General features: G+C 45.6%; 1 protein-coding gene across 2 annotated transcripts in view; it reads left to right on the forward strand.

Annotated features, from left to right (window-relative positions):
• Window positions 1–26,033, forward strand: part of ccdc141 (coiled-coil domain containing 141) — a 272,222-nt gene that overhangs the window by 222,351 nt on the left and 23,838 nt on the right. For both annotated transcript variants that reach the window (XM_038789287.1, XM_038789288.1), the window contains exons 18-22: window positions 1,237–1,377; window positions 1,484–1,681; window positions 3,917–4,100; window positions 17,274–17,392; window positions 21,043–21,117. In XM_038789287.1, the coding sequence (XP_038645215.1) occupies window positions 1,237–1,377; window positions 1,484–1,681; window positions 3,917–4,100; window positions 17,274–17,392; window positions 21,043–21,117 (717 nt within the window). The remainder of the gene's footprint in view (window positions 1–1,236; window positions 1,378–1,483; window positions 1,682–3,916; window positions 4,101–17,273; window positions 17,393–21,042; window positions 21,118–26,033) is intronic.

Below are 26,033 nucleotides of genomic sequence, written 5' to 3' on the forward strand. Positions count from 1 at the left end.
GGAATTCTCCCAAAAAATTATTAAGTGTATTTCGGATGTGAAAATCAGTGCAAATCACGGCAGGGGTTCTGATGCAATTCTAATTGTGATTTTTCCGCACTTAATTATTTTTTTGGAGCCAGGAGTGATTTGCGCCAAAAATGAGATGAGTGGAACCCAAAGACGCCAGCTAGGCTGATCCTCAGAGATCAGGCTGACCTGAGAAGAACACTACAGACACCCAGCAGCAAAGACCCCCATCCCCCCCCCCCCCCCCCCCCCCCACGCCCCAACCAATCGCCGGTACCAGCACTGAGCACCCCCAGAGTGGACATCAGGGCTGGGATTCTCCCCTACCCAACGGGGCGGGGGGGTCCCAGCGGGATGGAGTGGCGTGAACCACTCTGGCGTCGGGCCGCCCCAAAGGTGCGGATGTCTCTGCACCTTTAGGGGCCAAGCCCTAACCTTGAGGGGCGAGGCCCGCGCCGGAGTGGTACCCATCCCACTGGCTGGCGTGGAAGGCCTTTGGCACCACGCCAGCTGGGGCCAAAGGGACTTCGCCGGCTAGCAGACGTCCGTGCACCGGAGCGTCAGTGGCTGCTGACATCATTCCCGCGCATGCGCAGGGGAGGGGGTCACTTCCGCGTCCACCATCGTGAAAGCTATGGCCAACGCGGAAGGAAAAGGGACCGGCATGACAGCAGCGGAACTTCGGCCCATCGCGGGCCGGAGAATCGCCCGGGGGGGGGGGGGGGGGGGGGGGCGCCGACCGGCGCGGCACGATTCCCAACCCCACCGAATATCTGGTGCCGGAGACTTCGGGAGACGGCGGGGGTGGGATTCACGCCGGCCCCGGGCGATTCTCCGACCCGGCAGGGGCTCGGAGAATCCAGCCCCACGTCTGGTCTCCATTTGTGGAGACCAGTAGTGATGCACACCAGCTTTATGTTGCGCCAGTTGGAGGGAGAATTGCGGGAGCTGGAGGGATTTAGCTTCAAGCCAATCCAGCATATTAAAATGAGAATTTTAATATGCTAATCTGGTTCATGCCCAGTGAGGTCGTGAACCAGGTTACGTCTGCTGGGAGGGTCCGGGAGCATCATTTGCCCAGCGCAAATCCCTTTTCAGACCTCTCCTAGAATTCTCCCGACATAACGGCATCAGGCGCAACACGGCTGGAGAATCGCCCCCTTTGAAGTTCACTTTTAAAGTTGATGTAATGAATAAATAATAATTCTGTAAAATATATATCTTTAGTTAAAGGAATCCTATAAAGAACTCAAGAAGAAGTTTAACAACTTGAAATTTAGTTACCTGAAGAAAAATGAGAAATCCCGCAATCTGAAAGCTGTACGAAATCAAGCCCAGCAAGTTGAAATATATACTGAAAGATTTGAGGTAACTGTGTAGACCTATTTTGATTAGTTTCAACCACTGGGCTGCAATAATTTGGTGGCACTAACTCTGATCCCTAAGTTTATGTTGTGTTTTCTGTGTTTAAAAGATATTCAAAAAGAAAATGATTCAGTATGTGACAAAAGGCACTACCATGCTGGAAAAGCATGTCCCCAGAGCAGAAATAAATGTACTTGAAGAATCCTTGAATGAATTACAGAAACAGTTGAATGAACTTGACAAGACAGTGGAGGAATACAAACAAAGCTTGGACATGACCATACAATTGCAGCAGGCTATGGAAGAGGTGAGTAATGCAAATTATTGCACTGGTATAGATTTCAACCGGATTTAATTTTTGCTTTAGTAACAACAAAGTGAAAATTGTTTTTTCGTTGAATATCGCCAACTTTATTAAGTTGCTAGACCATTGTTTATTCCACACTTGTTTTCAGCTCATGAGATCATTGGGAAAACATTTTTAAAAACGTTTTAAATAATGTAGTATATTTTGTATATTAAATGTGAGTAACTGAAAAGATTTATATCTGAAAACAGGAGATGCAACAAAAAAATCCTGAGCACATGTTCTGCTGAGCACATAGATCCTAAGTTACTTTTCAGAGCTCAGTCTAGTCAATGGAGATAATCTGTATTTTTAAATGGTATGTGAAATACAGGAAGTGGCACTTAAGCATTGTGTTTTCTCTTGGTTTGGTTTAGGAAGAGGCTCTCTTATCTTAGGAACAAATCTGTTACATTCTTTCTCCATGTAATTTTCATTCCGGCAAAGCTAGTGCACTGTACGTTTTTACACCGTAAGACCGTCATACAATCATAGAATCCCTATAATGCAGAAGGAGACCATTTGGCACATCGTGTCTATACCGACCCTCTGAAAGAGCACTATCCCTAAGCCCACTCCCCAGTCCTATCCCTGCAACCCCATAACCCAACCTGACCATTTTTTTGGACTAAGGGGAAATTTAGCATTACCATTCCTCCTAACCTGCGCATCTTTGTACTCTGGGAGGAAGCCGGAGCATCTGAAGGAAGCCCGTACAGACACTGGGAGGAAGACACCCAAGGCCGGAATTGAACCCGGGTCCTTGGTGCTGTGTGGCAACAATGCTAACTATTGTGCCACCATGCTGCCCCTAGAAAAAAGGGATTCTGCGCTGCTGCACATTAGTCCACGCAGAAACACGGTGGCGAAGTGGTTGGGACTAAACCTGCCAGGCACCCTGTTGATTTTAGGAGTGGTTCTCAATGTTGGCCAGTACTGGATCAAAACCATGACCTTGGCATTATTAGCACCATACTCGAACCATCTGAGCTAACCTTATTCCTCAAAATGATTGATGAGACACATGGAGGCATGAGCTAATATTGGGATATTTCTGTATTTGCACATTATGAAATATATTCATGGCACACATGCCAATTTGTTGGCTAGATACCAATCAAAGGGATCTGGCCTAATCAAATTAACATGATTGTATAAAATGGATTGCATGCCCAATAGCCAAGGTAGATGAGGGAATGGGTTTGGACATGATTGTCAACTGTTCATTGAGCATATCTGTAAAGACAAATTGGAGCTATAATCAACAAGATAATTTCAGATGTACTCTGGTCATAAATCAAAAACCTAATTAAAGCATAATAAATTAAGTAAAGTCGCCATAGTGCCAGATGATCATAGGCTGCTTTCTCCTTTGAGCGCAGAGTGGACTGGTGGTGATTTAACCTGAGGATTACCACACCTCTGGCGAAGAGCAATGTTGAGAAGGCAAGGGCCTCATCAATAACCTCAGCTAGTATGGCAATTTAACCCATGCTGTTGGCTTTGCTCTACATCAGAAACCATCTGGCCAGCCAACTGAGCTAAACCAGCGTAGTAGCCCCTTGCTGTATATTGATCATAGAGTCATAGAATTTACAATGCAGAAGGAGGCCATTCGGCCCATCGAGTCTGCACCGGCCCTTGGAACGAGCACTCCACCTAAGCCCACACCTCCACCCTATCCCCGTAACCCAGTAACCCCACCTAACCATTTTGGACACTCAAGGCAATTTAGCATGGCCACTCCACCTAACCTGCACATCTTTGAACTGTGCGAGGAAACCGGAGCACCCAGAGGAAACCCACGCAGACACGGGGAGAACGTGCAACCTCTACACCAACAGTGACCCAAGCTGGGAATCGAACCTGGGACCCTGGAGCTGTGAAGCCGCTGTGCTACCATACCACCCACTGATGTGGTGTATGGTGGCATCTAAAATAATCTAGCATTTATGCCTCCTTTAGTAATAAAAACAAAGTAGCGACATGCGGGAAAATGTCTGATGGAAAATTGTTCATGATCTGTGGAAAGAAAGGACTTGATATGTTGGATGGCCTTTAGTGCTCTAACATTGATAGATTGAGTACATTTTCTAGACACAGTAAATGATAAAAAAGTAATGCTTCATTTTCAAACAAATTCACTTATGTGCATGTACTATTAAATATATCAATTTGCCTATTTATACATTTCAGAGTCAGTTTTGGTGTGAAGATGCAAATGGTACAGTTGTTAGAGTTGGGAAGTATTCTGCTGAGTGCGAGACGAAAGAAGCAGTGGGAGTCCTCTACAAGCAGTTTGAGAAGTTTGTGTGGCAAACCGTACCTCAGCAAGAGGAGAGAATCCAACAAATCACAGAACTGGCAATGCGACTATATGGTTAGAGCAAATAATTATTGTATTTTAAAATGTTTTTGCGTTCAGCAAGCTAAACAATGTTAATGCAGGGGAATGAATGCTTACCTTATTGGACATCAAGCAGGCATTCTGGGTTCATCTAGAATGGTCAGAATAAATTCCCACGGTGATGGTTTACCTTGGTGACACGCTCATCATCGGTATTACACCAGAAGAGCACATGGCCAGCCTTGAGGCAGAATTAAAGAGGTTTTGTGATGCAGGGGTCCACCTAAAAAGTGAAAAATGTATATTTCAGACCTAAGACGTGATGAACCAAAGGTTTTGCGTTGATGCGACAGGGTTGCACCCATTGAAAGAAAAGGTTAATGCCACGCAAGATGTCTCTGCACCCAAAAACATCAATGAGCTTAAGTCTTCTTTGGTATGGTCAATTACTATAGAAGATTTATTTTGAATCGAGCCACATCAATGGAGAAAGCCTCAACAGGAAGCCGTCCGAGTTGTTACGCAAGCATTGCAGTGGTCAAACCAGGGAACCCAGTCATGCTGAGATGTGATGCTTCCCCTTATGGTACAGGGACAGTTTTATCCCACAAAAAGGGAGATGGTTCGGAATGCTCTATCACCTTTGCCTCAAAGGCCCTCTCTGAAGCAGAACAAATCTACACCCAGATTGAGAAGGAGGGCTTAGTGATTATATTTGGTGTGAAGTAAATCCATCAGTAGGTGTACGATCGCTGGTTCGACATAGTGACTGACCACAGCCATTACTGGGCTAGTTAAGGAAAGTTAAGCTCATACCACCCATGCCCTCAGCGGGGATACAGCGTTGGGCACTGCTGTGCTTTTCAGCATCAGCCTGGGACGCAAATTGTTAATGCAGAAGCATTAAGTTGCCTGCCCCTACCCAAGAGCATTCCACCACCACCGGTACCCCAAGAGATAATTCTAGCCCTATACCTCCCAGACAACTTGCCAAAGTCTTTCAGTACAAAAACAGTGGGGTACATCCGCAGATAGACCTGAAGAGACCCTATTCTTTCAGAGGTCAAAGGAATACATAGATACATAGAAGATAGGAGCCGGAGGAGGCCTGTTGGCCCTTCGAGCCTGCTCCATTTATCAGAATGATAGACTGACTGGCGTTGTGAGAAGTATAAACAGCTGAGGCCCCACTTCACACATCGAGACAAGTCGACATGTGAAAATGTCGTGATTCTGTGGGATCATGGGTGGCCGTCCCACATCAGGCCAGGGGGCCCCTCCTTCGAGAGTTATACAGCGCCTACCCAGGACAAAGGTGAAGATGTTGGCATGCAGTTATTTCTGGTGGCCGGGCATAGAAAACTACTGAAGAACTAGTACAACAGTGCCACGCTTGCCAACTAGGATTTGGATTTGTTTATTGTCACGTGTGCCGAAGTACAGTAAAAAAATATTTTTATGCAAGCAGCTCAAGCAGATCATTAAGTACATGAAAATAAAATAAAAATAAAATACATATAGGGCAACAAAACAACACAATGTAAATACATAGACTCCGACATTGGGTGAAGCAGACAGGAGTGTAGTATTAATCAGGTCAGTCCATAAGAGGGTTGTTTAGGAGTCTGGTAATAGCAGGGAAGAAGCTGTTTTTCAGTCTGCTCATGCGTGTTCTCAGACCTTTGTATCTAAGGTCCGATGGAAGAAGTTGGAAGAGTGAGTAAGCTGGGTGGGAGGGGTCTTTGATTATGCTGCCCGCTTTCCCCAGGCAGCGGGAGGTGTAGATGGAGTCAATGGATGTGATGCAGGTTTGTGTGATGGACTGGGCTGTGTTCACAACTCTCTGCAGTTTCTTGCGGTCTTGGGCCGAGCAGTTGCTATACCAGGCTGTGATGCAGTCAGATAGGATGTTTTCTATGGTGCATCTGTAAAAGTCGGTATGAGTTAGTGAGGACATGCTGAATTTCCTTCGTTTCCAGAGGAAAAATAGGTGCTGTTGTGCTTTCATGGTGGTAGAATCAACGTGGTTGGACCAGATTTTTGGTAATGCACTCCCTGAGGAATTTGAAGCTCTTCCACCTCAGACCCGTTGATCCTGACAGAGGTGTGTACAGTACTTTGCTTCCTGAAGTCAATGACCAGTTCTTTAGTTTTGCTGGCATTGAGGGATAGATTGTTGTTGTTGTTGCACCACTCCACTAGGTTCTCTATCTCCCTCCTGTATTCTGACTCATAGTTATTCTAGATCCAGCCCACTATGGTCATGTCGTCAGCAAACTCGCAGATGGAGTTGGAACCAAATTTTGCCACGCAGTCATGTGTGTACAAGGAGTAGAGTAGGGGGCTAAGTACGCAGCCTTGCGGGGCCCCGGTATTGAGGACTATTATGGAGGAGGTGTTGTTGTTTATTCTTACTGATTGTGGTCTGTGGGTCAGAAGCTCGAGGATCCAGTTGCAGAGTGAGGAGCCAAGTCCTAGGTTTTGGAGCTTTGATACGAGTTTGACTGGGATTATGGTGTTGAAGATGGATAAATAGGAGTCTGATGTAGGAGTCCTTGTTGTCGAGATGCTCTAGGGATGGGTGTAGGGCCAGGGAAATGGCGTCTGCTGTGGACCGGTTGCGGTGGTATGCGAATTGCAGTGGAACAAGGCGTTCTGGGAGTATTGAGTTGACACGTTTCATGACCAACCTCTCGAAGCACTTCATTACGACTGATGTCAGGGCCACCAGATGGTAGTCATTGAGGCACATGCTGGTGGTCTTCTTGAAGCAGGTGGGGACCTCGCCACGGAGTAGGAACAGGTTAAATATATCCATGAACATATCTGCCAGCAAGTCTGCGCAGGCTCTGAGTGCTCGACTAGGGATCCCGTCCTGATCCGTCGCCTTCCGAGGGTTCACTTTCAGGAAGGCTGATCTGACTTTGGAAGCTGTGATGGTGGATATGAGTGTGTTTTGGGCTGCTGGGCAGTCGACAGCGGATCGTTGGTTTCATGCTCGAACCGAGCATAGAACGCATTGAGTTCATCGGGGAGGGGTGCGCTGCTGCTGGAGATACTGCTTGGCTTCGCTTTATGGCCTGTTGTGTTGTTTAGGCTTTGCCACAACCGCCGAGAGTCTGTAATGCTAGTCTGTGACTCTAGCTTGATCTGATATTCTCTCTTGGCATCCCGGATGGCTTTGCGGAGGTCGTACATGAATTTCTTGTATAGATCAGAGTCACTTGACTTGCAACTGACAGCCAATGAGCAACTCAGCTGGTGTGACCCCCAAGGGAGTTAATCTCCTGATTTAGCCATGGTTTCCGGTTGGGGAATGTACATACTGCTTTCTTTGGCACACATTTGCTGATGAAGTCTGTGACGGTGGCGGCATACTCATTTCAGTTGGTTGCTGAGTTTTTAAATATGGACCTGTCCACTGTCTCTAAGCAGTCACATAAGAGCTCTTCTGTTTCCTCGGACCAGCACTGTACAACCTTCTTAGCTGGATTCCCACGCTGGAGTTTCTGCTTGTATTCTTGGAGAAGGCCTTATTGTCTGATTTCCCAAAGTGCGGTTGGGAGATGGAATGGTAGGTGCCCTTGATTTTTGAGTAGCAGTGGTCAAGAGTGTTATCACCCCTGGTGGGACAGGAGATGTGCTGGTGGAATTTTGCAGTACACGCTTGCGGTTGGCTAATTTTTAGTTGTTGTACAACTCCCTTGGGGGGTCACACCAGCTGAGTTGCTCATTGGCCGTCATTTGCGAACCCGATTGGATATTGTATTTCTAAATTTGGTGGAGAGGGTGGAGGAAACATCAGGCCTCTCAAAAGTGTCACCGGTCAGTGCAGAGAGGTGACAGGTGGTTCCTGGTGGGAGACCAGCATTGGCCAAATTTTTGTGCAGGTTCACCTTGGTTAGAAGGAGAGGCTGTGGTCCAGTTGGGTCCTGTGTCGTATGTGGTCGATATTAATGGGAAGACCATCAAAAATCAACCACCTGAGGAGTCAAGTGGTGATGACCCCCAATTTGGAATCAACAAATCCAGCAGGGATTGTGAATACTCTGTCACTCGATCCAGCCAAGGATTAGGTGGGGTTACAGGGATAGGTAGGGTGCTTGTTCAGATGGCCAGTGCAGATTTGATGGGCCGAATGGCTTCCTTCTGCACTGTAGGGATTCTCTATATAGCCAGGGACTCGTGTTTCTGTTCAACCTGCTGCGTCTGCTGAGGCCGGTGAGGCTAGTTCACCTGTCGTCTGAGTGAGCCCGCCTGAGGTGGCATCGACTGTGAACCACTTGCCAGAGTGCTGAGCCTGTGGCTGGGTTATGGAGGTCTGGGAGAACCCGGAGGTCTCCGGACTGATTGACTTTTTGATGCATTCTGTTTCCTTGGTTCTTCCTGTTAACCACTGTAACATTTGTTCATGCTTTGGGGTAGTCTGTTAAGGGACTTAATGGCGGAGAGATGTGGTAGCGTGGCCCCTTTAAGTGAATGGGCGCCACAGACTATATGACCGGCTCAGGGCCAGCACAAGAGGCACATGAGCCCCAGCCAATGCGGAGTTTGCCTGAGCCCTGGAAGCAGGACCTGTTGTATTGTGTTCTGAGCCTGTTATCGAACTGCCTTTGCTGTTCATCAATAAACCCCTTTGTTTATTACTGGAAGCCTCCAGTTTATGTCTCAAGCCATCACATATGGCTACAAATCCACGTGAGGCACGGGCGCCTCGGAGGTGTTGGGCTTGGAGGGGGAGGGGAAGGTGTGGTTGGGGGGGGGGGGGGAGTGTATCAATGTCCACCACCACAGCCACAGGATCCCATTTCGTGGTGGAGGGTCTTGAATAACAGATGGCATCTCTACCTGCACATCGTGAGGTCCAGGTAAATCGGAGTCACAGGGACAGTTAGGGAGGGACAGGTAAACTTTGTCCTGTCATAAAGGTGCAGCACCACCATTTTGACACTCATGTAAAATAGGGTCTTCCAATACCAATAGTAAGATTGGTCGTGTCTGGGAGGGGTATGGCATAAGGTGGGAGGACCGTGAAACTGTGCTCCTTTTTGCAATGCATATTCACTTGTTGGTGCCGCTACAGTGGACGTGGTCCAAGTCAATGTCACAGGACTCAGAGCCCTTTGTCCAAGAAGCAAGAGGTAGTCAGATTTCTAATTTCATGCTTTGAAAGGCATTAGCACAATTCAATTGGCTCACATCAAATTTTGAACAGCTACACAGCGAAGGTCTGTAATGCAGCCTTGGCAGAGTGGGCCAGCCAGGAATCACCAGCCAGAAGTGTCTGTCGCCTTTGGAGAGCAATGCTGGTATAAATAACCCAATCGATCTTTGGTGTCTACATTTGGATTTTTGTTTCATCTACCGATGAAAGGAATAATCCTTGCAACTAATTACCATGATCCAGATGCCTGGCTTAAAAACAGCATCGCTTTTAATATTGAAAATTCACTGAAATTTATTGATCTGCATTTATGGCTTAAAATGCAGAGGTTCGTCATCATATTACCAAGCAGCAGGATTAGTTGAGAAATGGAAGGAGGCAAATGAAAGACCTTGGATGACAGCTGAAGTCATGGTGCAAGAGCAGAAAGAGAAGCCAATTGCTCGTGGCTATTGTCATGTGAGAGTACCTTAAAAAATGTGTGTTTATAAATGGCTGTGTATATAAATATCTGTAGTGAGAGTACCTTTAAGAAATGGGTGTTTACTTCTGCAGTGATGTCAGAGAGTGGGTGGAGCAGAGCTGTCTATCAGCTTTTTACTTTCATTTTTGAGCAGGCTGCAGGGTGTGTTTTAGTTTTGTTTTCAGTGTTGGAGCTGAGGCCAGACCAAGCAGGTGTATTGCTGTTCTCTCTGCCATCAAAAGACTATCTCTTGATCATTTGGTGAATTCAGAATTCTAAATGTTTTCAGTCGTGACTTTAACCTGATGTGCTTCTGATAAAGAACATAGAACATTACAGCGCAGTATAGGCCCTTCGGCTATCGATGTTGCGCCGACCTGTGAAACCACTCTAAAGCCCATCTACACTATTCCCTTATCATCCATACGTTTATCCAATGGCCATTTAAATGCCCTTAATGTTGGCGAGTCCACTACTGTTGCAGGCAGGGCATTCCATGCCCTTACTACTCTCTGAGTAAAGAACCTACCTCTGACATCTGTCCTATATCTATCTCCCCTCAATTTAAAGCTATGTCCCCTCATGCTAGCCATCACTATCTGAGGAAAAAGGCTCTCACTGTCCACCCTATCTAATCCTCTGATCATCTTGTATACCTCAATTAAGTCACCTCTTAACCTTCTTCTATCTAACAAAAACAGCCTTAAGTCCCGCAGCCTTTCCTCATAAGATCTTCCTCCATACCAGGCAACATCCTGGTAAATCTCAGCTGCACCCTTTCCAATGCTTCCACATCCTTCCTATATTGCAGCGGCCAGAACTGCACGCAATACTCCAAATGCAGCCGCACCAGAGTTTTGTACAGCTGCAACCTGACCTCATGGCTCCGAAACTCAATCCCTCTACCAATAAAAGCTAACACACCATACACCTTCTTAAGAACACTATCAACCTGGATGACAACTTTCAGGGATCTATGTACATGGACACCGAGATCTCTCTGCTCATCCACACTACCAAGAATCTTACCATTAGCCCATCTGTCTTCCTGTTACTCCTTTCAAATTGAATCACCTTTCACTTCTCTGCATTAAACTCCATTTGCCACCTCTCAGCCCAGCTCTGCAGCTTATCTATGTCCCTCTGTAACCTGCAACATCCTTCCACACCATCCACAACTCCACCTACTTTAGTGTCATCTGCACATTTACTCACCCATCCTTCTACGCCCTCCTCCAGGTCATTTATAAAAATGACTACAGCAGTGGCCCCAAAACAGATGCTTGTGATACACCACTAGTAACTGAACTCCAGGCTGAACATTTCCCATCAACCACCACCCTGTCTTCTTACATCTAGCCAATTTCTAATCCAAACTGTTAAATCACCCTGAATCCCATGCCTGTGTATTTTCTGCAATAGCCTACCGTGGGAAATGTTATCAAACGCTTTACTGAAATCCATATATACCACATCAACTGCTTTACCCTCGTCCACCTGTTTGGTCACCTTCTCAAAGAACTCAATAAGGTTTGTGAGGCATGACCTACCCTTCAGAAAACCGTCTTGACTATCCCTAATCAAATTTTTCCTTTCTAGATGATTATAAATCCTATCTCTTATAAACCTTTCCAAGACTATGCCCACAACAGAAGTAAGGCTCACTGGTCTATAGTTACCGGGGTTGTCCCTACTCCCCTTCTTGAACAAGGGGACGACATTTGCTATCCTCCAGTCTTTTGGCACTATTCCTGTAGACAATGACGACATAAAGATCAAACCCAAAGGCCCAACAATCTCCTCTCTAGCTTCCCAGAGAATCCTAGGATAAATCCCATCCGGCCCAGGGGACTTATCTATTTTCACACATTCCAGAATTGCTAACACCTCCTCCTTATGAACCTCAAGCCCTTCTAGTCTAATAGCCTGAATCTCAGTATTCTCATCGACAACATTGTCTTTTTTCTGCATGAATACTGACAAAAAATATTCATTTAGCACCTCTCCTATCTCCTCGGACTCCACGCACAACTTCCCACTACTGTCCTTGACTGGCCCTACTCTTATCCTAGTCATTCTTTTATTCCTGACATATCTATAGAAAGCTTTACGGTTATCCTTGATCCTACCTGCCAAAGAAATCTCATGTCCTCTCCTGGCTCTTCTTAGCTCTCGCTTTAGGTCCTTCCAAGCTCAGTTCAGTCCATAAGAGGGTCATTCAGGAGTCTGATAACAGCGGGGAAGAGGGTGTTTTGTAACCTGTTAGTGCGTGTTCTCAGACTTTTGTATCTACTGTCCGATCGAAGAGGTTGGAAGAGAGAATAACACAGGTCTTTGATTATGCTGCCCGTTCCCAAGGCTGCGAGAGGTGTAGGCAAAGTCAATGGTTGGGAGGCGGGTTTGCAGGATAGACTGGCTGTGTTCACGACTCTGTGTAGCTTCTTAGAGTCTTGGTTTGAGCAGTTGCCATACCAGGCTGTGATGCAGCCAGACAGGATGCTTTCTCTGGTGCATCTGTAAAAATTGGTGAGAATCAATGAGGACATGCCGAACTTCCTTAGTTTCCTGAGGAAGTAGAGGCACTGTTGTGCTTTCTTGGTCTTAGCGTCGACGTGGGTGGACCAGGACAGATTTTTGGTGATGTGCACACTAGGAATTTCAAGCTGTCAACCATCTCCACTTTGGCACCATTGATGCAGACTGGGGTGTGTACAGTGCTTTGCTTCCTGAAGTCAATGACCAGCTCCTTAGTTTTGCTGACATTGAGAGACAGATTTTTGTCGTTATACCATGCCACTAGATTCTCTATCCTGCTCCTGTACTCTAACTCCTCGTTTTTTGAGACCCGACCCACTACGGTGGTGTCACCAGCAAACTTGTAGATGGAGTTTGAGGCACCCTTTGCCACACAGTCGTGTGTATAGGGAGTATAGTTGGGGGTTAAGTATGCAGCCTTGCAGGGCCCCGGTATCGTGGAGGAGTTGTTGTTCTTGTTTCTCCTTACTTATTGTGGTCTCTGGTGTGGCCAACTATGTCAAAGACTGCAGACGGGTCAAGAAACAAGGAGGGATAATTTGCTTTTGTCACAGTCACATTGGATGTCATTGTGACTTGGATAAGAAACAATTTGGTATTGTGGTAGGGGCAGAACCCAGATGAAAGGGTTTTAAACATGGAGATCTGGAAAAGATGAGCATGGATTTGAGAGAGAACATCTCCTTCAAGGACTTTGGGGAGGACCATAAGACATAGGAGCAGTATTAAACCAATCACCCATTGAGTCTGCTACACCATTCAATCATGGCTGATATTTTTCTCATCCCCATTCTCCTGTATTCTCCCCATAACCCCTGATCCTCTTATTAATCAAGAACCTATCCATCTCTGTCTGAAAGGCACTCAGTGATTTGGTCTCCACAGCCTTCTACGGCAATGAGTTTCACAGATTCACCACCTTCTGACTGAAGAAATTCCTCAGTTTTAAAGGATCATCCCTTCAGTCTGAGGTTGTGCCCTCGGGTTCTAGTTTCTCTGACTAGTGGAAACATCCTTTCCATAATCACGCTATCTGGGACCCTCAGTATTCTGTAAGTTTCACTGAGATCCCCCTCTTATCCTTCGAAATTCCATCGAGTACAGACTCAGAATCCTCAACCGCTCCTCATATGACAAGTCCTTCATTCCGAGGATCATCCTCTGGACCCTGTCCAAGGCCAGCACATCCTTCCTTAAATACGGGATCCAAAATTGCTCACAATATTCCAATGTGGTCTGACCAGAGCCTTATACAGCCTCAACATTGTTGTTCTTGCACTCTAGCCCTCTCAACATGAATGCTAACATTGCATTTGCCTTCCAAACTGCTGAACCTGCATATTAATCTTAACAGAATCCTGAGACGGGACTCGAGTCCCTTTGAGCTTCTGATTTCCGAAGCCTTTACCCATTTAGAAAACTGTCTCTGCCTCTAATCATCTGACCAAAGTGCATAACTGCACACTTTTCTATATTGTATTCCATCTGCCACTTCCATGCCCACTCTCCTAGCCTGTCCAAATCCTTCTACAGCCTCTCCCCTTCCTCAACACAACCTGTCCCTCACATATCTTTGTATCATCCAGAAGCTTAGCAACAATGCCCTCAGTTCCTTCTTCCAGATCATTAATGCATATCATGAATACCTGTTGTCCTAAGGCTGGTCACCGGCAGCTGTCCTGAAAAGGACCCCTTCATCCCTACCCTCTGCCTTCTTCCAGTCAACCAATCCTCTATCCATACCAGTACCTTCCTCTAACACCATGGGCTCTTATATTCACCAGCCTCCTTCATGGTACCTTGTCAAAGGCCTTCTGGAAATCCAAATGGATCATGTCCACTGGTTCTCCTTTTTTTAACTTCCTTGTTACCTCCTCTAAGAATTCAACAGATTTTTCAGGCATAACCTCCCCTTGACGAATTCATGCTTACTCAGTCCTATTCTATCATGCACTTCTAAGTGCTCTGCAATCTCATCCTTAATAATAGACTCTAAAATCTTACCAACAACCGAAGTCAGGCTAACAAGCCTATAATTTCCCATCTTCTTCCTTCCTCCCACCCTTAAACAGATGTGTTACATTAGCCATTTTCCAGTACTCTGGGACCCTCCTTGCCTCCAGTGATTCCTGAAAGATCGCCACCAATGCCTTCACAATCTCCTCAGCTGCCTCCTTCAGAACCTTGGAGTGAAGTTCACACCATCAGGGTGATTTATCCACCTTAAAACCGTTCGGTTTCCCCAGCACCTTCGCCTTAGTGATGGCCACTTCACTCCCCTCTGCTCCATGACTCTCTTGAAGTTCTGGTATGCCATTGGTGTCTTCCACTGTGAAGACTGATTCAGTTCCCCTGCCATTTCTTTGTTCTCTATTACTACTTCTCCGGCCTCATTTTCCAGTGATCCAACGTCCATTCTTGCCTCTCTCTTACCTTTTCTTTATCAGCAAAACTCTTGCAATTTTCTTTGATACTACTAGCTAGTTTACACTCATATTTCATTTTCTCCACTCTTATTACTTTTTTAGTTCTCTGCTTGCTTTTACAGGCTTCCCAATCCTCTGGCTTCCCACTAACCCTCGCCACATTGTCGGCTTTATCCTTTGCTTTTATGCTGTCCTTGACTTCCATTTCAGCCATGGATGCCTCATCCTCCCCTTAGCATGTTTCCTCCTCCTTGGGATGAATTTCTGTTGTGCCTCCCAAATAACCCTCAAAAACTCCTGTCATTGCTGTTCAACTGTCTTCTTTGCTTCCAATCAACTCTGGCTAGCTCCTCCCTCATGTCTTTATCGTTACCTTATTTAATTGTAAAACCGTTACATCTGATTTCAGCGTCTCCCCTTCAACTGCAGGATTAATTCTATCATATTGTGGTCACTGCCCCTTAAGTGTCCCTTCACCTGAAGTTCCCTAATCAAGTCTGCCTCCTTATACATCACCAAATCCAGAATTGCTTGTTCCCTAGTAGGCTCTGTCACAAGCTGCTCCAAAAACAAATCTCATAGACATTCTAGAAATTCCTTTTCTTGAGTTCCACTACCAATCTGATTTTCTCAGTCCCCCATGATTATTGTAGTATTGCCGGTCTTCTGTGGCTTTTCTGTCTCCTGATTTATTTTCTGCACCACATCTAACTACTGCTCAGGAGCCTGTATATAACTCCCATCAGGGTCTTTTTTCCTTTGTGATTTCTCAACTCTACCCATATAGATCGTACATCTTCCGCCCCGATATCCATTTAAGTTCATTTCTTACTAACAATGCCAATGCAACCCCACCCCCTTTGCCCATCTACCTGTCGTTTCGATAGGACACATATTCTTGGATATTTAGATCCCAGCCCTCATGCCCTTGCAGTCACGTCTCTGTGATGCTCACAACATTGTATCCGCCAACTTCAATGCGCGCAACTAGCTCATTTACCTTGCTTTGTATACTGCACACATTTAGGTATAGCACCCTCAGTCCTGCATTGTCTGCACCTTCCTCATAGTTGTCCCCTTTGTTTGCTGTGCCTGTAGTTGGATTCCTGCCACTCCTTTCTGTGGTATTATTTACAGTAGTCAAGTACCACAATAATGCCTGAGTTTACTTTTCATGGAAGGATAAGCAATTCACTTTAAAGATACAAATTTCTTGGGTAACGGTTTTTCTATCTGTAGAAAGAAGAGCCCATTTGTGCTGGACGTATGGCTGTAGATTTTGTTATGTGACTTTTCCTCCCATGCAATAAGCCCTCACTGGGAGTCTGAGGTACTCTGCACCCGTGACAGTATAGATTACCATTTGGTGCACACACACATATCCTGTACCCTGCCACACCGAAATGGACATCAGAAGCAGAAAGACAGCTGCAGGTCTCTACTGGCCTTAGAATCATGCCAAGGAATTAAAAAAAACTGTCTGCAGTTAGTTTCTATGCTTGATTTGCTCCTGCAGTCCCTGTCTGGAAAAAGACTTGTCACGAGCCTTATTGCAGTACAGTGGAATGTGAGAGGTCTGGGAACAGTCTCTTCAACGTCATTACAATGCTTATGATGGGCCTACACCAATGCCAAGAACAGGCTCAGCTATCGTCCTTCCAGGGTATTCCAGGAAATCATGAGGCAATGTGCAGTGAGGATCAGAAATGCCAGGTGTTTCCTTTTTATTTCTCACGATGCCTGTGAATGGAATGTACATATATGTATTGTTACTGATCATGAGCCAGAGTAATTACAAAAGCGTTTCAAGGTTTCAGTAAGTTTAGGAACCTTATTTGCCAACATGATAACTTGTTCAAAATATACAGATCACACATTTTGAATGTGGTAGAAGTGTCTACCATATCCATATGTGTATTAATTGCTTCTTCAACAAAGATCTGTGCAACATTTTGAATACACGTCAACATTTGGATTTTTGTACAATTGGCTGTGATAACCAACAAGCATTTTCGGAGTAAAGCATATTTTATCAATCAACAATTTGCTGAGGATGATTGTACAGCTGGTTGCTGCTTTACAGTGGTCTTCGTCAAGTAGAAATTTCAAGAGAAATGCAAGGAATATGAAACATTTGCTTTCCTTTGAATATTAATCTGTCAAACTTCCAGAAAGACAATAAACTTCTGACTTGATTTGCTTTAAGTACCTCAAAATAATCCTTTGAAAATGAATTTGTACCTTAATTTTTCTGTTCAGAGTGATTTTTATCACAATATTTCTTCCAGATCAATAATTTCAAATTGTGTAAGAGGATGTTGCCTTAATTAGCTCCGAGATGTCATTTTGAAAGTAGGTTTTAATGTGGACACGGTTGCACGATAACATTTGGCACTGATGCAGAGATATGTACAGATTATTTTATGTAGCAAAATATTGGTAATTCACCATCAGTAATTCAAAGATTAAACAAGCACCCTATCCAATATAATAGTGACAATATGTAGTAAATGAGAACAAATGTAACTGGGACAATGTACATTTGGAAATAGAATTGGATTTGTTTTCCTTTAAATTGAAAGTCAACATTGGTTTCATGTCTATATTCACATTTCAAGGTTCTGAAGAAGCAAATAAACTTGTGAACAAACTGGCAACAAAACACAATGAAATCCTTGAATCAATAAAGGAACTGTGCAATGGGTTAAGAGAACTTGAATCAAAACTTCATAATGTGGTAAGCACATAAATTGTTCAGGTGCGAACTTTCAGTTTTATTGATGATTATAGCAGATGACTGTCTCTACAGGTTCCTCATGCATGCCAGCTCTACCTCATCACCATCACTGTCTTTACACCTCCAATGTCTAGTACTGGATGAGAAGAAGTTTCTTCCCCTGCCTCATTCATCTGATGCTGGAACCTTTATCCTTTGTTACTTCAGGACTTGGCTATTGTAATCCTCTCTTGACCAGCCTCCCATCTTTATCCTTGCATAAAATTGAGCTCATACAAAAAAATTTCAGCCCATATCCTAATTCAAACCAAGTCCTTTGCATATGTCTCCCCTGGGTTCACTGACCTATATTGCCCTGCAACATATCAATTTTACAATTTCCAACCTTGTTTTTAAAATCCTCCATGGCATCACCCCTCCTTATCTCTATAACATCTGACAGACCTTAGATTTTTGTGCTGCCCAATTTTAAAAATGGCTAACTGAATTTAAAAGGCAAAAGGAATCTAGTTTTGTTAAAATGATTAATGAGATAGTTCATTAACAAGTTCAGACTACACTGAAGCATGGAAATCATGTCTTGAATGGGCGAGGGTGCTTAATTGGGCAAAGGCCAATTACATCCAAATTAGTCAGGAACTGGAAGCAGCTATTTGAGGCCAAATCCACGTATGACATGTGGGAGGCTTTTTAAAGGTGAGTTGATTGAAGTGCAGGACCCCGCAAAAATGAAGGCTAGAAATGGCAAGATTCAGGAACCATGAACGAGAAGGGAAATTGTAAGCTTAGTCAAATGGAAACAGGAAGCATACAATAGGTCTGGGTATCTTAAAAACTGATGAAGCCCTTGAGGAGTAGTGAAAGTAGGAAGGAACTTAAAGGTGGAATCAGGAGGGCTAACATAGTCAAGGAGAATCCCAAGGCTTTTTAACGCTTTCTAAGGCTTTCTAAGGCTTTCACGATACACACAGAGGTGACACTACCACAGGAGGGCATTAAACCAACCCATATAAAAGGACACAGCACACATGATCTTCCTCTTTCCAGTGGAGACACTCAGTGAGTACACAGGGTTGATTTGAAACACATCACAGCCACCACGTGGATTGTAGCAGACTGGTTCGTCAGTCTGAGTAGCTATAGCAGGATTACCAGGAGAGTCGAATCCAAGTAGGAGAATTGTTAACAGTTTAATAAATGAGTTAAAGCTATCTCCAAGTCTGAACCTCCCTTTGTCAGAGTGCACATCAAGGAAGCAGCTTATGCTACGTCAAGAGGATAACAGAACAGGCTATTGATGTAGTTTATATGGACTTTAGTGAGGTGCTTGACAAGGTCCCACATGGCAGACTGCTACAAAAACTAATATCACATGGGATTCTGGGAGATCTGGCTATGAATGCAGAACTGTCTTGGTTACAGAAGACAGAGAGTAACGGTGGAAGGATGTTTTTCAGAATGGAGATCTGTAGCTAGTGGTGTTCCACAGGGATCAGTGCTGGGACCTCTGTTGTTTGTGATATATATATTTATATAAATGATCTGGAGGAATATATGGGTGGTCTGATTTGTAAGTTTGCGAAGATTGGCGGAGTTGCTGATGGTGCCGAGGATTGTCAGAGGATACAACAGGATATAGATAAATTGGAGACTTGGGCACAGAAATGGCAGATGGAGTTTAATCCGGACAAATGCGAGTTGATGCGTTTTGCAAGATCAAATCTCGGTATGAATTATACTGTAAATTACAGAACCCTGAGGAACATCAACATACAGAGGGATATCGGTGTGCAGGTCCACAGTTCCCTAGAAGTGGCAACATAGGTAGCCAAGGTGATTAAGAATGCTTGGCTTCATCATTCAGGGCATTAAATACAGGGATTGGGAAATCATGTTGCAGCTATCTAAAACCTTGGTTAGGCCGTATTTGGAGTATTGCGTGCAGTTCTGGTCACCACATTATCAGAAGGACGTGGAGGCTTTGGAGAGAAGGTAAAGAAGGTTCCCCTGGATGTTGCCTGGTCTCGAGGGTGTTGGCTATGAGGAGCGACTGAATAAACTAAGATTGTTTTCACTGGAAAGACGGGGGCTGAGGGGAGACCTGATAGAGGTCGACAAGATTATGAGAGGCAGAGACAGGATGGATAGTCAGAGGGTTTTTCCAAGGTGGAAGTATCAATTACAAGGGAGTGCAGGTTCATGGCGAGGGAGGGAAAGTTTAAGGGAGATGTACGGGGTACATTTTTCATGCAGAGAGTGGTGGGTGCCTGGAACACGCTGCCAGAGGATGTGGTGGAAGCAGGCACATTAGCTCAGTGGGCTAGACAGCTGGTTTGTGATGCAGAACAAGGCCAGCAGCACGGTTTCAATTTCCATGCCAGCTTACCCGAACAGGCGCTGGAATGTGGCGACTAGGGGCTTTTCACAGTAACTTCATATTTGCAGTAACTTCATACTTGTGACAATAAACGGTTATTATTATTATTAACAACATTTAAGAGGCATCTGAATGGGTGCATGAATAGGGAGAAAATAGAGGGATAAGGACCGAGTCAGGGCAGAGGTTTTATTTTAGTTAGGGCATCATGATTGGCACAGGTTTGAAGGGCCGAAGGGCCTGTTTCTGTGCTGTACTTTTCTTTGTTCTTTTTTGTTTGACTGTCCAGCATTCAGAGAACCAGAGCATTATCCTTTCAAGAACTGAATCAAATTTGTGATCAATTGCTCTGTGGCAGAGGATTTTTTTACAGTTAATATTGAGATTGGTTAACTCAAGAGGCATGTTTATATTAATAGGAAAATGAAAATCATATTTGTATCTTTGAGGCATAATGCCTACTATACATCTATTTTGTGTATATTATTCTTTTTTCTAAATATAAATTTAGAGTACCCAATAATTTTTTTCCGGTTAAGGGGCAATTTAGCATGGCCAATCCACCTACCCTGCACATCTTTTGGGTTGTGGGGGTGAAACCCACGCAAACACGGGGAGAATGTGCAAAATCCACATGGAAAGTGACCTAGAGCCGGGATCGAACCTGGGACCTCAGCGCCGTGAGGCAGCTGTGCTAGCCACTGCACCACCGTGCTGCCCTATATTATTCTTACACATATTCCTGGTCCAGCAGAAATTAAGACTATTTTGCAAAATGTTTTGGTTGATTTTTCACATCTCTATATGAGAATGACATTCTTGTGAAGTGCCAAATGAAAGATCAAACAAATATGCCACACAGTTTAGTACCAATTTTGTAAAGATAATGCAATTTCTGCTTCAATGGAATTTGGGGAAACATGAAAATACCCCCAGCTCAAGTGTGCAAGAAATTCCATGATTTTCTCACCACTTCATTTCAGGGAATGTTTCATTTTTTGTAAAATTAATACAACTTCACTTTTAATCATGTCTACATGATGTCACTATAGCAATACCTTTTGTGCATCCTCAAAATTTTTAAAAATTCTTATAGTAAATCAATCTATTACCAAAAAACCTGTCCTTCGCTGACATTAGGATGTTGACACAACACCAAGTAGCAAAAATGCTCTCTGTACCAGAACTGAACTGACTCAAAGGAAACATCCTGTAGATGATAACTGGGTGCCTTTAACTAACATAGCTTACACTGAATATCATTGTCAAACAGGCTGAAGCTGCAGGAAAACCAACCAAAAATTCAAGTCTATCAGATGAAACAAGAAATGTTCAGGAGCAAAAGCAGGTAAATATTTTTACATTTATCAGAAAAATAACAAAGTAATTTAGAACTTGATTATCTCAGATTTTGATCTCTTATTTTGTAACCATGTGGGAAACAATGCACGCAATTTAATTTTTTGAAAATAAGAGTCTGTTCTGGGTGGGATTAGCGGGCTCGTTTACGGTGTTTGAAGCGCAAGGAATGACCCCGTTATCTAACGGCACTTTGTTGCTATTCCGGCCCCTGGCTGGGAACGCACCCATGAGGCCGCACTTAGCATCATTTTCTGCACTGAGGGGCTCTGACAAGTGGGGTTCCTAAGTGCAGGAAGAGATCGGGACGCCATTTATAAAAGGCGCACCAATCTCTCAACCACCTGAAGCAACCTATAAGGTGGTCCTCTGGGCCCCACACACCCCACCTCACATGAGCAGAGCATCCTGCATGTGCCCACCCAGACACATTGTCATTGCTCGCTTGGCACCCTGGCAGTGCCCCTGCCAACCTGGCTGTGCAACGTGGCACCCAGGTGGCACTGCCAGGATGCCAGATACTGCCACCCTGCTCGGAGGCTGACCACTTGAGGGCCTCCGATCGCTGGAGAGACCCCCCCCCACCCCCCAAGTGCTGTTCCACCTGTTCCGTATTTGAGGGGACCAGTGCTAAAAGGTGCCCGGCTGGGGTCTCCTTGGCGAGGCAGGTTGATCCCGGCAGCCAGTTCAATCTCGCGGTGGCAGAGTTAAGTGGGGTTTATGCTCATTTAACTATGGTTCGATCTTGCGAGGCATAACGACTGTCGGGAATCCCGGTAGAGACCTCCCCTGGGGTCTGTCAGCCATGGGTGGCACGGTAGCACAGTGGTTAGCACTGCTGCTTCACAGTGCCAGGGACCTGGGTGTGATTCCCGGCTTGGGACGCTGTCCGCACGTTCGCCCTGTGTCTGTGTGGGTTTCCTCTGGGTGCTGCAAAATGTGCAGGTTAGGTGGATTGGCCATGCTAAAAATTGCCCTGCGTGTCCAAAAGGATTGGTGGGGTTGCTGGGTTACAAGGATAGGAAGGAGGTGTGGGCTTAGGTAGGATGCTCATTTCAAGGGCCGGTGCAGACCCGATGGGCCGAATGGCCTCTTTCTGCACTGTAAATTCTATAATTCTATGTCCCGCCTGGATTCTGGGGGACGTGGCCGGTAAATCATGCCAATGATTAATGGCGCTTAAAGCGCTTGGAATGATCCCGCTATCTAGCGGCACTTTGTTGCTATTCCGCCATCCTTTTTCAGGATGGCAGCCGGTGACTAGTGGGGTGCCTCAGGGGTCTGTGCTGGGACCACAACTTTTTACAATATACATTAATGATCTGGAAGAAGGTACTGAAGGCACTGTTGCTAAGTTTGCAGATGATACAAAGATCTGTAGAGGAACAGGTAGTATTGAGGAAGCAAGGGGGCTGCAGAAGAACTTGGACAAGCTAGGAGAGTGGGCAATGAAGTGGCAAATAAAATACAATGTGGAAAAGTGTGAAGTTATGCACTTTGGAAGGAGGAATCAAGGCATAGACTACTTTCTAAATGGGGAAATGTTTCGGAAAGCAGAAGCACAAAGGGAGTCCTTGTTCATGATTCTCTTAAGGTTAATGTGCAGGTTCAGTTGGCAGTTAAGAAGGCAAATGCAATGTTAGCATTCATGTCAAGAGGGCTAGAATACAAGACCAGGGATGTACTTCTGACGCTGTATAAGGCAGTGTTCTTCAAACTCGGGGGCGCGACCCGCGGATGGGTCGCGGGCGGGTGTCGGTAGGGTCGCGGAGCCGTTGTCCGCAGCGCTCCTGATCGCGAAAATCCCCGCGCAGCAGCTGGCTTTTCATAACGACAGCTGCAAGCGGCCATTAAAATGTAAAAAAAGATTCGGCCGCAGTGCGCGCACGATCATCGGCGCGCAGGCGCAAAACTATGCGCATGCGCGCCCTTTTGCACACGCGCGCCGATGTTCGTGTGCGCATGCGCTGGGCGGCCGCTATTTTTTTTGGTGGGGTAATATGAGGCTCTCCCCCTCCCTCCCCAGTGGAAGCGTGCTGTTGGAGGGCATTGTTTGAAGCGGTGACACTGCAGCGCACTGTGTGAGGTGGGGTTTGGAGCGGGGAAGCTGCCTGGGGAGTGGGTCCGGGGCTCCGGCTGCAGTTTGTGGTGAGCGAAGCCTCTGTGCTGAATTGTTTTGGGTTTGTCCCAGGCCCGGGGGTGCCTCATCCCGGGACCGTGCTGCTGAGCGATAGGTGGCCCCGCAGATCCCCCACCTCCGCCCCAAACACACCAGCCTCTCGGCGGGACTGCTCCCCCTCTCTGCCCGGATCAGCCACCCAGCCTGGGTGGAATTCAGGATCCCCCCCCAGTCCCAGTGTGCCCCCTCCCCCAGAGTGCCCTGTCCCCCCCACTCCCATCCTGCCCTCTTCCCCCTCCACTCCCTTCCTGAACTCTCCCCCCCCAACCCCAGTGTGCCCTATCCTCCACCCAGTGTGTGCCCTCTCCCCAGGGTACACATTCCAGTGCCCGGCCCCCTCCCTCTCTCTGTCGCAGCCCCTCCCGCAACGCTATTTTTTTAAACGGTCGCAGCTTTTTGTTTTACAAGTTCGGGGGGGGTTTATTCATTTTATTCATTTATTTTATTCATTTAATTTTTATTTCTTTCATTTATTTTACTAATTTTAATATTTTTTTACAAGTTCCGGCGGGGTTTTATTCATTTCATTATTTTTTCATTTTTTTTTTACAAGTTCGAGGGGGGTGGGGTTTATTAGATAACATTTTCCAGGAAAAAAATGTAGAACTTTGGACAGATGGAGACTCCATACTTTCCGACACCGGAAGGCTTCACCTTTATCCAACAGGTTCCATTGGAGGAGTGTGTACGCCAAAGGAGTCCAAAACCATTTCCTCCATTTTTATCAGCAGCAAACAAGGTAAGAGAAAATGGTGGGTCGCTCAGGTCGGCCGGCTTGGGTCGCTCAGGTCGGCCGGCGTGGGTCGCGAAGGTCGACCGGGTTGGGTCCCGAAGGTTGGCCGGTTGGTAAAAATGGGTCCCCGGAAAAAAAGTTTGAAGAACACTGGTATAAGGCTCTGGTCAGACTCCATTTGGAGTATTGTAAGCAATTTTGGGCCCCATATCTCAGGAAGGAAGTGCTGGCCTTAGAAAGGGTCCAGAGAGGTTCACAAGAATGATCCCTGGAAGGAAGAGCTTGTCGTATGAGGAACGGTTGAGGACTCTGGGTCTGTACTCGTTGGAGTTTAGAAGGATGAGAAGGGACCTTATTGAAACTTACAGGATACTGCGAGGCCTGGATAGAGTGGACATGGAGAGGATGTTTCCACTTGAAGGAAAAATTAGAACCAGAGGACACCATCTCAGACTAAAGGGACGATCCTTTAAAACAGAGTTGAGGAGGAATTCTTTCAGCGAGAGGGTGGTGAATCTGTGGAACTTTTTTCCGCAGAAGGCTGTGGTGGCCGATTCACTGAGTGTCTTTAAGGAAGAGATAGATGGGCTCTTGATTAATAAGGGGATCAGGGGTTATGGGGAGAAGGCAGGAGAATGGGGATGAGAAAATTATCAGCCATGATTGAATGGCGGAGCAGACTCGATGGGCCAAGTGGGCTAATTCTGCTCCTATGTCTTATGGTCTTATGGTCTAATGTATTTATTCCATTTATTTTAGCTCCATGCAAGACACTGTGAGGTGTAGGCAGCCGATTTACATGAGTGAGGTCATTGGCACATGGGGGTCTCTCCTGGACCAAAGTGCATTCAAAAAGGAGGGTGTTTTCCACCTCCCTGTCCCCACCCCGCAGAATACGTTGGGAGGCTGCCAGATTTTGTTGCCTAGTCTCCCCATGTGGCAGCAGCTCCCCAATCTGGACAAATTGCATGCAGAGATGGGAAGTGCCCCTAGTTGGCTGCATGGTAGCTCAATTAGGCAACTGGCAGGTGACACAACTGCTACCTTTCCTGCTGCTGGCAAATAAGCACCTCCCAGTCCATCCCAATTGGTTGTTACAATTCCTTCCAATCTTTTAGACTTCCATTTACAACATCAAACTTACTCTTAAATACAGACTAAACTGTTTTCAACGAGGGTTCCATGCATCTGAGCCATTGGAACAAACTTTGGAAAGATGGACTTAAGAGGAAGTTACGGGCCAGAGTTAACGTTTCGAATCTGTATGACTAGAAGAGTCATATTGGACTCGAAACGTTAACTCACTCTCTCTCTCTCTCTCCATGGATGCTGCCAGACCCCTGCTGAGTTTGTCCAGATTTCCAGCCTCTGCAATATTCTGCTTTTACTTCAGCAATAAGAGAGGTTAGGAAGGAGGGTAGAGAAACCTAAAGAGGGCAAGCAGAAAGCACTGCACTGAGATAAAGACAAACAATGCCGTATACAGTGGTCCACTCACAACTGTTTGATCGCTACGTACCATAAATGTGACCTGTAAATAATTGTGCAACAAGTGACATCAGATTAACAACATGAAGACAGAAAAATGCACACCACACTTCTACATCAATGATTATATTGCACTCTTAATCTCCTTGAAGATTGTACTCTCATAAGCTCTTTTCAACAATTTATTGCCAAAAGCAAGGTGAATTCAGCCTATGCATGACTGATTTTCACATACTTACCTGACCAACTATCAGGCAAATGGGACTGAATTTTCCAAACTGGGAAATAACAAGCTAGGCATTCGGAGAGATTCCCATCAACTTCCCACCACCATAGCATATTGTCAACTGCAGGAAAGTTGATGACTTGGCCACCCATCTGGTGGCCAGTTGAGTCACTTAGGTGGCCAGTTAAAGGCCACTTCCTGCCTCCGAGGACAATTTGGATATTTCAGGAGGGCCTGCCACTGCCTGGGGAGATCGCCGGGTGTGACCCGGTGGTTAAC

This window comes from Scyliorhinus canicula, chromosome 2, assembly GCF_902713615.1.
Source record: "Scyliorhinus canicula chromosome 2, sScyCan1.1, whole genome shotgun sequence".
In the NCBI taxonomy this organism is placed as follows: domain Eukaryota; kingdom Metazoa; phylum Chordata; class Chondrichthyes; order Carcharhiniformes; family Scyliorhinidae; genus Scyliorhinus; species Scyliorhinus canicula.